This window comes from Momordica charantia (assembly GCF_013281855.1).
Source record: "Momordica charantia cultivar OHB3-1 chromosome 8 unlocalized genomic scaffold, Mcharantia_2.0 BLBB01000008.1, whole genome shotgun sequence".
Taxonomy (NCBI): Eukaryota; Viridiplantae; Streptophyta; class Magnoliopsida; order Cucurbitales; family Cucurbitaceae; genus Momordica; species Momordica charantia.
Window position 1 is genome coordinate 30,917,236 of NW_028275166.1, and position 11,752 is coordinate 30,928,987.

The 11,752-nt window shown below is 33.7% G+C and overlaps 1 protein-coding gene across 1 annotated transcript; it reads left to right on the forward strand.

The window, feature by feature from the left end:
• The first annotated feature begins 362 nt into the window (after nucleotides 1-362).
• LOC111020884 (putative E3 ubiquitin-protein ligase XBOS32) lies at nucleotides 363-5,450 on the forward strand. The gene is made up of 10 exons (XM_022297675.2): nucleotides 363-1,424; nucleotides 1,518-1,577; nucleotides 1,782-1,853; nucleotides 1,960-2,132; nucleotides 2,232-2,392; nucleotides 2,979-3,037; nucleotides 3,148-3,194; nucleotides 3,662-3,802; nucleotides 4,200-4,291; nucleotides 4,494-5,450. The coding sequence occupies exons 1-10, from the start codon at nucleotides 1,230-1,232 to the stop codon at nucleotides 5,018-5,020; spliced, it is 1,527 nt and encodes a 508-aa protein (XP_022153367.1). The 5' UTR covers nucleotides 363-1,229; the 3' UTR covers nucleotides 5,021-5,450.
• The last annotated feature ends 6,302 nt before the right edge of the window (nucleotides 5,451-11,752 follow it).

Genomic DNA, 11,752 nt, shown 5'->3' on the forward strand with positions numbered 1-11,752 from the left:
CTCAATAAAAAAGATATAAGTTTGAATCTTCAACTCCACATGTCGTATTAGAAAAAAATACCCCTCTCGACAACCAAATCCAAACATAATTAAGCGAGTAATACCTACTCAAGTTAAATAAGTAAAAAAGTTTCACTTTGACTTATTAAAAATGTAATTTTTTTTAGCCCCACCAAAGATGCAAACTTTTGCATCAATAGTCAAACAAAAGAAATTGGGTGGCCAAGAAATGGAAGAGAGAGGCATTGGGCAAGAGGAACTGAAACCAAGAAAAGAACAAAACCCCACCACCAAACATATTCACTGCCAAATTATTACCAATCATTAATACACGCTTTTCCCTTCACACCATTCTTTGGTTAAAAATCCCCCAAAAAATGGTTTCCAATAAAGAAATCCGTAATCCATCCACCCACAATCCCCAAATTTGTTCTTCTGTTGTGAAAAATTCTCTCTCGTATTCACCCTTCTTATTTTTAGCAAATTTTCGTTACGAAACTTCTTCGCCTTCTTGTCAAATCGTCACTCTCATTACCCTCTGCAACCTTCTTCCATCTTACCCCCAATCCCCTTTTTCTTGATTTGGACAAACTTGTCCCGACAAGGGGGATATTCAAATCCGTATTTTCCTGCCTTCGATTTTTTCTGCTTCCATTTCTTTGGGAACTGGATCACTTTGGACGAGGCAGAAAAAATCGAAGATTCCGGCTGGCAACTGGGCGTTAAACCGAATTGGGTATTTCAGTTTTCAATCGTTTGATACATTAAAGATTCTTGTTGAAGAATTTCGAAGTTGGGTTCGTCGATTTGAGCTGAATTTGGAAGTGGGTCTGATTCGGTGGTGAAAAAGGGTGGAGAATTTCTTTTAAAACAGTCGAAAATTTTTGGGGGTTTTTCCCCATTTGTATTTTAGCTTCGGCCCTTGATTTTCACCTCGGCATTTCCTTAGCCGGCCTTTTTGTCTTCCTCACTCTGGGGGAATTTATGTAAGATTGTTTATATACTGAACTTCTAGATTGTTGAAACCAATCAATTTGGATGCCCTGGAGAGAATTGGGGGCATATTCCTGATTGATTGGTGGGAATTAGGTTGCGTTTTGTCTGTGAATTTGGGTGGATTAGTTTGTAAATTCTTATGAAATTTTAGGTGAGATTATCGGGTTAGAAAGGTGTTTTCTGGCTTTTTGATATACCCTAGGTTTCTGAGTGGAATCTCTTGGAGAAAAAAAATGAAATTTCTAAGCATTGTTGGGAATTCTTTTGGATGTTCTGCATCTGGGGAGCGCTTAGTTTCAGCAGCAAGAGATGGAGACCTGCAAGAAGCCAAGGCTCTGTTGGAATACAATCCTCGTTTGGCGAGGTATTCAACTTTTGGTGTCCGAAATTCCCCCCTCCATTACTCTGCAGCTCATGGCCACCATGAGGTATTTTGCTTTCCTTTTCGATCTCTTTCTCTCTCTCTTTAACTTTGAGATTTTCCCAAATGTCTCTCTGATGGGGTAATTCAATTTCTGCAGATTGTGTCTCTATTGCTTGAATCTGGGGTCGAGATAAATCTACGCAATTACCGGGGTCAGGTGCGATGAATGCCATTGTTTGTTGCTCTCTGTTTTCAATTAGTTTCATTCGGGCCGTTTCTCTATGTAATTATTTTGTTTATCCGTCTCTGAATGCCAAAATTATGATTAGACTAGACCTTCAGTTTAGCTGGAAGCTTCCTTGTTGTGCGTGTGTGAGAGATTGTTGGTGTTCTGAATTGAACTTTTCGGTTTCGTTGACAGACAGCCTTGATGCAAGCTTGTCAGCATGGCCACTGGGAGGTTGTTCAGAATCTGATACTTTTTAAAGCAAATGTGAGTTGCTTCCCTTTGCATTAATTCCACTGGTCTAAATTTCTCTATGAAGTAGTTTATGGGATATGTATGATAATGTTATGATCTGTTCTTTGGGAAACAATAGATTCACAGAGCGGATTATTTGAACGGAGGTACCGCTCTTCACATGGCTGCTTTGAACGGTCATTCTCGGTGCATCAGGCTTCTGCTTGCTGATTATGTACCCAGTACAAATTTTTGGAATATGTTAAATATTAGTTCGAACAATGAAGAACCCATTTCCAAGTTCGACTTTAGGTATTGTTGTTTGATTGATCCTGTTCAGTTATAGACTTCTTTATTCTGCGAAGTGCCACATCAAGTTATTGACTAATTTTCTTGCATCTCACCCATCAGTGCTCTGAATGAGGTAGTTAACAGGACAGCCGATGGAGGCATCACAGCTCTGCATATGGCAGCGCTTAATGGGCACGTTGAGAGCATTCACTTACTTTTGGACTTAGGTGCCTCTGTTTCTCAGGTTACTGTAGAAGACGGAACGACCATCGATCTAATAGGTACTCGCTTTTTAGTCCCATCTTTCATTTCTCTTATGCAGTTCTTAGTGTATCCATTCTTCTGCTGTTATGAGGATCTTATTTGAAAACTATTGTTTTCTTGTTTCTCATTACTGTAAGGTCTAAAGTGGTCGAAGTATTTCTCGTTGATCAGTTTTTAACTGTGTTAAATTAGACTGCTGATACATAAAAGATCAATAGCATGTCACTACTGTCCTGTATCGCGAAAATTGTTCTGCTCTGTGCCTCTCTGCATCAAATTTTACGTTGTAATCCAATTCAATTGATTGTTGTCAGAAATTGTTATTTTGTGTGTGGAATTTGATGTCATTATATTTGGAGTTCGGGTATGTTCTTTCCTAAAAGGCAATCATATTCTCATTAGAACTCTATGACGCAATTGTGAAATCTATAGAACAGATCCCGTTCAAGTTTGTCGTTAAAAGACAATCATATTCTTGTAAACATGTTCATTAGTTGCACTTTTCCTACAACTGACCGTGCCAGCTAGAATTAGTCTGTTAGGAGCTGAAAGACATTGGTTCTTCAGGCTTTCTTCTGAAGTTTGATTTTATGTCATTGATAGGTGCTGGAAGCACAGCCCTTCATTATGCTGCATGTGGTGGGAATGCTCAATGCTGTCAAGTAAGTCCTTTATTTGAAGGCCATAAGGAAAATGATAAGAAATTTTCACAATTCATTCCCTAATTCTGCATGGTACTTGAAATGATTTTTTGTAAATGTTTTGGTTTCAGATGCTGATTGCTAGGGGGGCCAGTCTTACTGCTCAAAATGCAAATGGGTATGCTTCTCCCAAGTACTCATATTTCTCGAGACAATCGATATGCAACTGCACTTCTATTTGGCCTTTCGTTCTCTAGATAGGTCTTACTCTATGGTTATTTTGTTGGTCTTTTAGATTCAACATGTCGCAACACGGGGCATAAGAAAAGGGATCCTATCAACTTGTTCCATAGTGATTTTACTTTCCCCTTATTTGGATAAAATGGTAACATTAATAACACATAGTGAAATGCCAAAGTGAGCATAGCTCAGCGGTTATTGGCATATACCTCCAACCAAGAGGTTGGGCCACGTACCTAGAATTTAAGTGAGTATAGAATTTTATTTTAGAACTTTCTATTTCTCATGGTTATGATGCATACAATGAAGACCATAGATAAAGCAATCTGTTATTTGGATAATTCTATTTGTCTTACTCAATAAACTTGGAGTTGTCAGATCATCCTATGTTTTATCTTTTTGAAGATGGACTCCCTTGATGGTTGCTCGTTCGTGGCACCGAGACTGGCTCGAGGAAATTCTTAGCAAAGAACCGGTAGAGGCGACAAATCTTCTCCCTTCGCCATATTTGACTCTTCCCCTTATGAGCATTGTTCACATTGCAAGGTGAGTAATGCCTAACAAAAATTATAGTATCTACCGACGTGGTTCGTACTCCTCTATGATTTGGAGAAAACATCTTCTAGTCTCTACTCTACTTTTTACATAAGAAGAAGCAAAAAAGTTCTGTAAAGATTTGTTACCCATCTTAATTGCTTTTAGCCTTTCATAACCAACAACCCCTTTCAGATTTCTTCTATTCCTCGAGACTAATAATTCCTTTCGCCTCGTTTTAGCTTAGTTATCGAATGCCAAACCACTTTCATTAAACGATTTCTTAATGTTCATTATTATAGCTCTTTTGATAACCTTTCTATTTCTAATATTCTTTTCTTCTCGAACGCCTGCAATTCGTCGCAAGGTTGAATGATTACTAACTTATGAATCCCCCTGCTATTTGCAGAGAATGTGGATGGAGAAGTAGTGATTCTTTACTTACATGCCAAGATCCGTGTGTTGTCTGTTTGGAAAGAGAATGCACAGTTGCTGCACAAGGTAAACTAGGTTGAAAAAAGACGAGACGAATGCGTTACGATTATTATTGTCCTGTTTATATATCGTAATGATTTTGCACCGGAAGTCATCCTCATTTCAATTTTTTCTACTCATGTTCTGAAATGGAGTAGAATATGATCTAAAAATATTTCAAAGTTTTCAATCCATTAAGTTAAACGGATATAAACTTGAAATGTCGCAGGTTGTGATCATGAATTCTGCACGAGCTGTGCGCTGTACCTCTGTTCTACAAACTGCACATCATCTGTTTCCAATGGTCCGCCCGGTTCAATTGCGTGCCCGCTCTGCCGAAATGGCATAGTTTCCTTCGTTAAACTTCCTGGAACGAAGCCAATTGCGAAAGGGATCACCAGAACAAGTTTGTCTCTATCATTCTGCACATGTTCTGGTGAGGTACCAGAACCTCCCTCCACATTAACCACACCATTATGCAAGCCCGAGATCAATTGCTCCCGAATTTCTCCGCTCGGGGCCTCGTTCCGATCACTCAGCTGCCAGAGGTTTCCTTCAGTGAAACTTAACCCCAATCTTTGTATGGGAGATCCACAAAATAGTTCTTCAATGGTTCCTTGCAATGAAAACAGAAACATGAGGAACCATGTTGCAAAGTGTTCTAGATCATCAGGTTTCCGACGAACAGCATCTGAAGGTAGGAGATCATGGTTGTCTGCGCTGAATCAATACGTGACGACTGGGAGCGGATGCTGAAAACCGTCGAACGCCACACCCCTTTTCCCTTCACAAGTTTTTTCTCTCTCTCTCTCTCTTTTTTTTTTTTTCCTTTTTCCCTTCTACTTTATGTTAAATGTCCATATGTTTACCCCAAATCAAAAGAAAGGATTATATTTCTGGGAATGATCCTAAATATGATCATTTCGGAGCAGTGAAAAAATCTGTTGAGCTCCATTTTGTTTCAAATTTGATCCTTTCTATTTTGTCCTTCCATGAAAAAGAAACAAGAAGAATGCTGAGTTTTGTCGACACTGATGATTGGCTGTGTATATATGTTGTGGAAAAGTTACAAAGTTGTATTGAAACAAGAGTCCAAAGCTCTCTCCTTTCTCCAAGGAGAATTTTGTATGAACATGATATGAAAAAGATATTGATAAGCTAATTGAAATTATGTGTTTATATGTTATTCTTGACTTTATAATATTTTCATATTACTATTTCAAGGTTATTATTATAATTTTTTTAAAGTTCCTCTCTTTCTCTCCCTCATATGTCAAAAAGTTAGCAGTGGCCTAATGGGGTATTAAGTCAATAAGAAAATATTGTCTTTTCATATTGTTTTGTACTAATTATAATGAAATTGACACACATGATTGAATTGCAACTCATCTCTGTTTCTCACAATAAAAATTAAACCTTTAGATGAAAAATAATTACAATCGAAATAGAAGAAATAGCGAAACCCTTCAAATTCAAACATCAAAATCAAGAGTAGTACATACATTAAACATTTATCTTAAGCTCAGGAGGAATAAAATCAAGAGTAGTACATACATTAAACATTTATCTTAAGCTCAGGAGGAATAGAAGAGAGTAACAAAGATAGAATGATTGGACAAGATATAAAAAACAAAATATAAAAATAAAAAAACACTACACTACTAAATAAAACCGGCAAAACTTAACAAGTCCTGCAAGGTCAAGAAAAAAAAAAGAAAAAAAAAACTTAAAATAATCCTAAAAGCTCAGGTGAGATACCGCCAGAAGTTGGTTAAATTCTAACACTTATAACATGATCATCACGGGTTGATATCGATGACGGTGTCGGGGTCGAGTAAGGCAAAGGGGAGAATGGAAATAGAGATGAATAGATGAGAAGAATAAGATTATCCATAAAGAATTGAGAGGGAGTGAGAGTTTTGGGAAAGAATGAAGTGATGTAAAGAGGCAAATGGAGGGAAGAAGGCATATTGGTGAAGGGATGGATTTAGGGTTTATATAAACAAAAAGAAGAAGAAGAAGAAGAAGAAGGAGAGAGAGAGAGAGAGAGAGAGAGAGAGAGAGAGAGAGAGAGAGAAGCTTATTGTGTAATGTTATGTGACAGTGGGACTATCTTTTAGGCTCTGAGTCACGTAAGTTTTGAAAAGAATTATGATGAGGCAATGGCAACACACAGCATGGGGACTCGGATTTTTCAAACCTTTCTCTCAAAGGTTACTTCATTCTTACTCTTTCTTTCAACCATATCCAACCCTTCAACCTCTCTCTCTCTCTCTCTCTCTCTCTCTTAAATTTCAGCGACTCCTACGTATTTTCATCTGTCTATAGGCTCGATATCCATTCAAAGATCAAACTCAAATTGATATTTTCGTTATATCGTAAAAAAGATATTGATTTGATCTTCAATATTTTAATATTATTAATTTTACCTTCCACGTAATCAAAATTCTAAATAAAGTCATTCTACAAATAATTTTTTAAAATTCGTTAACAAAAAGTACATGTCGGCCACCAACAAAATTCTGATTCAACGATGATCTAAGTGTGCATTTCACTACCAACATATGTTAATAAAACAATAGTTTAATAACATGATAAATTGCAACAAACTTGTACGGTGAATTTTTAATAAATTGAAGGTAACATTGAGAATTTGAAAAGATTGACGGACAAAATTGAAAACTTTGTCAAGGACTGAGGATGCCTTAATTTTGTTGCTAATATTTTATTTTTAAATTTAACAAAATGTAGGGCGGAGATTCCAACTTTTTCATCTTTTTTAGTTAATGATAATATGTTTAAAATAGCTAGTTAAGAACTATGCTTAAGTTGGTGAAGAAATTAAATATCTAAAATTGTTAATTTTTTGTATTCAGCTAAACGAGGAAAATAATGACCCATAGGTTACAAACTACAATTTTAGTCCCTTGCGATTGATTTCAATTTGATTTTATGATTTTAAATCTTTCAATTTGGTTGCTGTTTGTTTAGTTAAGGAAAATTGACATCATTTAGGGACATTTTATAAAATATTTCAATCTTTTAAGTTGTCATTTTTTTTGGACGAAAAATAATGATATTTTATTTTTCTTTTATTGAGTACACACGAGAATGAGAAATGAAACTCGTGTGACTTTTTATCGAAGATGAATGTCTTAACCATTTGAATTATATTCGAGTTATGATATGACATGATTTGCTTATGCGTCAAATATATTATACATCCAAATATAGAATGTCACATGTGAAAAAAAGTATATCAATATTAGATGATATATAATAATTTACAAGTTTATCCTTTGAATTTTTAAAATTGTATTGAATAGATCTTAAAATTAAGTATATCAATATTAGATGATATATAATAATTTACAAGTTTATCCTTTGAATTTTTAAAATTGTATTGAATAGATCTTAAAATTTTCAATTTTGTACTTAATAGATTTCTTTCTTCTTCGATATTTTATAAAATTCAAATACTTATTTGACACTAAATTATTTACAAGGTCATGACATTTCAATTTTAAGTTTAATATGTCCGTAAATTTTCAAAATATGATAGAGACTTGTTTAATGTATCATATATTTGTAAACTTCAAGATATATTAAACATAAAATTAAAATTTCAAGAACTTATTATACATTTTTTTTTTGAATTTCAGAGACGTATCAAACTCAATCCTAAAAATTTAGGACCTAAACTTAACCGTGAAAATGTTAAAGATACTTTGCAAGGATTACACGAAAGCAAATTAAAATTTTAAAACGATAGAAACTAAAATTCAAACCCCGCAAACCATAGATTAAAATAATAACTTAACCCAACGAATATTAAAAATCTACTTTAGTAATTAGTAATTCTCATATGTTTTCCAACATCAAATATATTGTAGGGTTAAACGGTTGTTCCATGAGATTAGTCGAAGCGCATGTAAACTCACCCGGACACTTAATATATAAAAAAAATATTAACAATTTAGTAATGAATCTCTTTATGATCTGCGGACCAATACAATGAATTTGAGTGCAAAGTTGCCCTAAACCTCTTTAAAAGAAAATGGCAGTAGAAGAAGAGGAGGAGATTGAAGCAAACAAATTATGGAAGCTTACACAGAGCTGCCATGTCTGAAGAAGCAAACTTCTATGTACCATAAGTTGCATGCATGGTTGCGCAAAAAAAAAAAAAAAAACCTAAATCTCTCTCTCTCTCCAAATGTTTCTCTCTCTAGCATGTCTTGAAACAAGCAAATATTGGAAAACACAATATTCAATGCTGGTACATGGGTTGTCACAGAAAGATCTTTCTAATATTTGCCTTTTCAGAGTTGAGAAAAAACACAAGACAGCTTTGTGACATTACCAAAAGACCAAAAAGCCCCCCTTGCAAAATTTCCAATGTATAGATGAGGAAAATATATTGCTTTTAATTTTTGTCTCTCCTGGTCACCCAGGCAAAGTTTAATACATGAATTTTTGGACTCACATCTGATAAGTTTCTAACGGTTCGTTCGATAACGTTTTCGTTTATTGTTTTTTTTCCTAAATTTTATTAAAAAATTTAAATATTTTGAAACTAAATATGTTTTTCGTTTCTTATTTTTTTTTTGAAACATTCTCAAAATTGTATAGAAATTTTGGAAACAATTAAAACAAGTTTCTTGTTTCTTGTTTCCGTTTCCAATTTGTTACACTATATAAATATAAAAATTATTTGATCATTCTTAAATTTATTGGCGTCTATACAATTCTATTTTTCTTTATTAAAAATGAAGAAATAGAAACAAGTTCTAACGGTACTTCAATAGGTCGTTGAATTTTCAATTTTTCTATTTAACAGAGGTTCTGTATATATGCATAGATGTTTCTAATTTTCTTTTCATTAGTAAGTTTAATAAGTTGAAAATTCAGCATTCTATAAGACTTTCTAATTCAATAAACCTATTAGATAGAACATTAAAAGTTTAAAAACTTATTAAACAAACACAATTATCAAATTTTGGAGATCAAACTTTATTTATGAAAAGTAAAATTAGTAGTGAAATATTTTGTAAAAATGCAGTCAATTTATTCTCTACAATGGCATTGGGCAGTCTGTGGTATAGAGTTGGCAGTGGAACTGTGGAAGAGGATTTTTCTGATGTGTGTTGTTCATTCATGAAGGGAGAGGACAAGTCCCAAACTGAAGCAATTATTCCGAAAACCTTTTTGACAGACAAAACTGTAAACACAACACAACAAACCCTTTTTTCTTTTTCTTTTTTTTTTTTTTGCCCATCTTCACACTCAACCCTACATACCTTCAATTGCATCCATGGCCACTTTTTTGTTTCTACTCTTTACAAAAGGGAGGAAAAAAAAAACCCATGTGGCACTTTTTTATTTGGTAAATGCAAGAAAAAATTGTCATACTGCTCTCTTTACCTTTAAAAAAGAAAAAATGTGTTGGGAATAACTAATTCATAATAAAAAAGGAATCTTTTCTCGTTAAAATGAGTTTTATCTTTAAATTTAGAATATTACTAATTTTAAAACTAGTAAAAATAGAAACTTGTTTCTATAAGACTTGAGGCTTCGGTTTTAAAGCATATACTTTTTATCTATCACTTTAATTGTTTTTGGTGGTTCCTAGATAATTATAGTACTTGTTACCACTCCCAACTACGAGTGCACGTGTCTTGGAGTGCCGTGTTAACTTTGACGGGCGAACGATTGAATCTCGATTGCACCACGGTCGAGCCATAAATCTACTTTCAGGACAGTGGTTTTGTTCACGGCACAACATAATTTCAATTCATATTTTCTGATTTTTCCAACAAAACTTTGTGGACTTAGTCATTGTCTTATATATCGGTGGTGACTTGGCCGTTTTCTTTTCTTCTTTTAGTCCAATTATAGGGTTTATAGCACAATCGAAGACCTTTGTTTTTCTGTAATTGAGACTTGAGAAGTGGAGTTTTGTTGGTTACATAGGTTTGCTTCCTCCAAATTACTTTTATATAATAAAATAATTAATGTAAATCATAAGCATTCAAATTGAACATGGATTACATCCTCTGTGACTGAAAATTTTTAATCTCTGCCCCCACGAAATTCTTCAATTTCGAGAATCGAGGTTGACGTCGAGGAATTCTTGTTTGAGGACGGAGATATTTGTTGGTAAAATAAACTATTTAGTAATTATTATTGAATAGTATAAATAATTAGTTTTAAAACATTATTTTATTAATGATTTAGTACAATGTTTAATAATATATATTAATTATTGAAAAAGTAGAACGAAGGACTGAATCAAGACATGGTAGGATATGCATTTTTTGTTTTTGGGGTGGGAACCTAATCCTATGAAGATCTTGTCATTTATAATATAAAGACATGAAAACACCGGTTTAGAAAGATAAAAAGAACTTTTTATTGAGAACAAAAACAAGTCGAGAGTATTTTAGTTCATGAGTTCAAAATCAACATTTTGCCGTTACATCGTAAAAAGATCAACAAAACAATAAAATACCAATAAAATAGCAGTATCAGTATGCATACATAATGTCAATTGATATACTCTTTTTAAAACTTATTTAAAAAGTAATTAAATACTCGTTCGTTAGTCTAAATAGTTATATATGAACAACCTTTTTTTCTTTTTAAATATCTATTATACTTCCATAAAATTGAGACTTTTAAAATTTCCGTGCACATCAATATTTTTTTTGGTTGAAGTGAGTTTCGTAACTTTGAATTTATTGATCGAGAATATATATATATATATATATATTAACATTTAAAACCTTAATTTTGAGCAGTTACATGGGATGGCACGATGAATAACCATTCTGAAAGAGGAAAAGTGATGAGAAATATTATTCAATTTCAGTAATCATCACACACAATGACACAAGGTTGATGATGGGACAACACATGTACATGGCGAATCCATCAGTTTTCTTTCAAATTTTTCTTTTCTTTTATCTCTTTAACTTAATTACTGTAGCGAAGGTGATGGTTGCAGCAGCCATACGTAAGAAAAAGTAAGCCACTCCTAAACAGAATAACTCATCCCTCTATTGGTTTGTTGGAACAAGACAATTAAATGGTCTCTAATCTTTCACGGAAGAGTAAATATTTTAATTGTCGAACTATGCTCTGTCGAACCAAGTTCAAAGAAAATAGTATACCCTTTATTAGATCGTGGGTCGGTCTGTCGTCTTTGCTATTTTAAGGTCGCTCTATTTACTCGTCTAGATAATATTTTTTCTAATACATCTTGAACGAGGTGGTTAAAACATGATGCAAGCTGTCAATTATTAGATTGACCGAGTTCAATCTTGCTCACAACAAACCCTTGAAGCAATGAATACAGCTCAAAACAACTACTTTCTTCTTTTTTTAGTAATGTATCAAGTTTGTTTTATAAACTATTTGTTAAGTTACAAATTTGGTTCTTATGGTTTGAGTAAAGTTTTAATTGGTTCAAATATAGTTTGAATTTTATCT

Excerpts from the sequence above, each read along its gene's own strand:
- LOC111020884 (XM_022297675.2), top strand. The coding sequence starts at position 1,230 with ATGAAATTTCTAAGCATTGTTGGGAATTCTTTTGGATGTTCTGCATCT. Across the intron at positions 3,195-3,661 it reads ACTGCTCAAAATGCAAATGG|ATGGACTCCCTTGATGGTTG; the intron begins GTATGCTTCTCC and ends ATCTTTTTGAAG. Across the intron at positions 4,292-4,493 it reads ATGCACAGTTGCTGCACAAG|GTTGTGATCATGAATTCTGC; the intron begins GTAAACTAGGTT and ends GAAATGTCGCAG.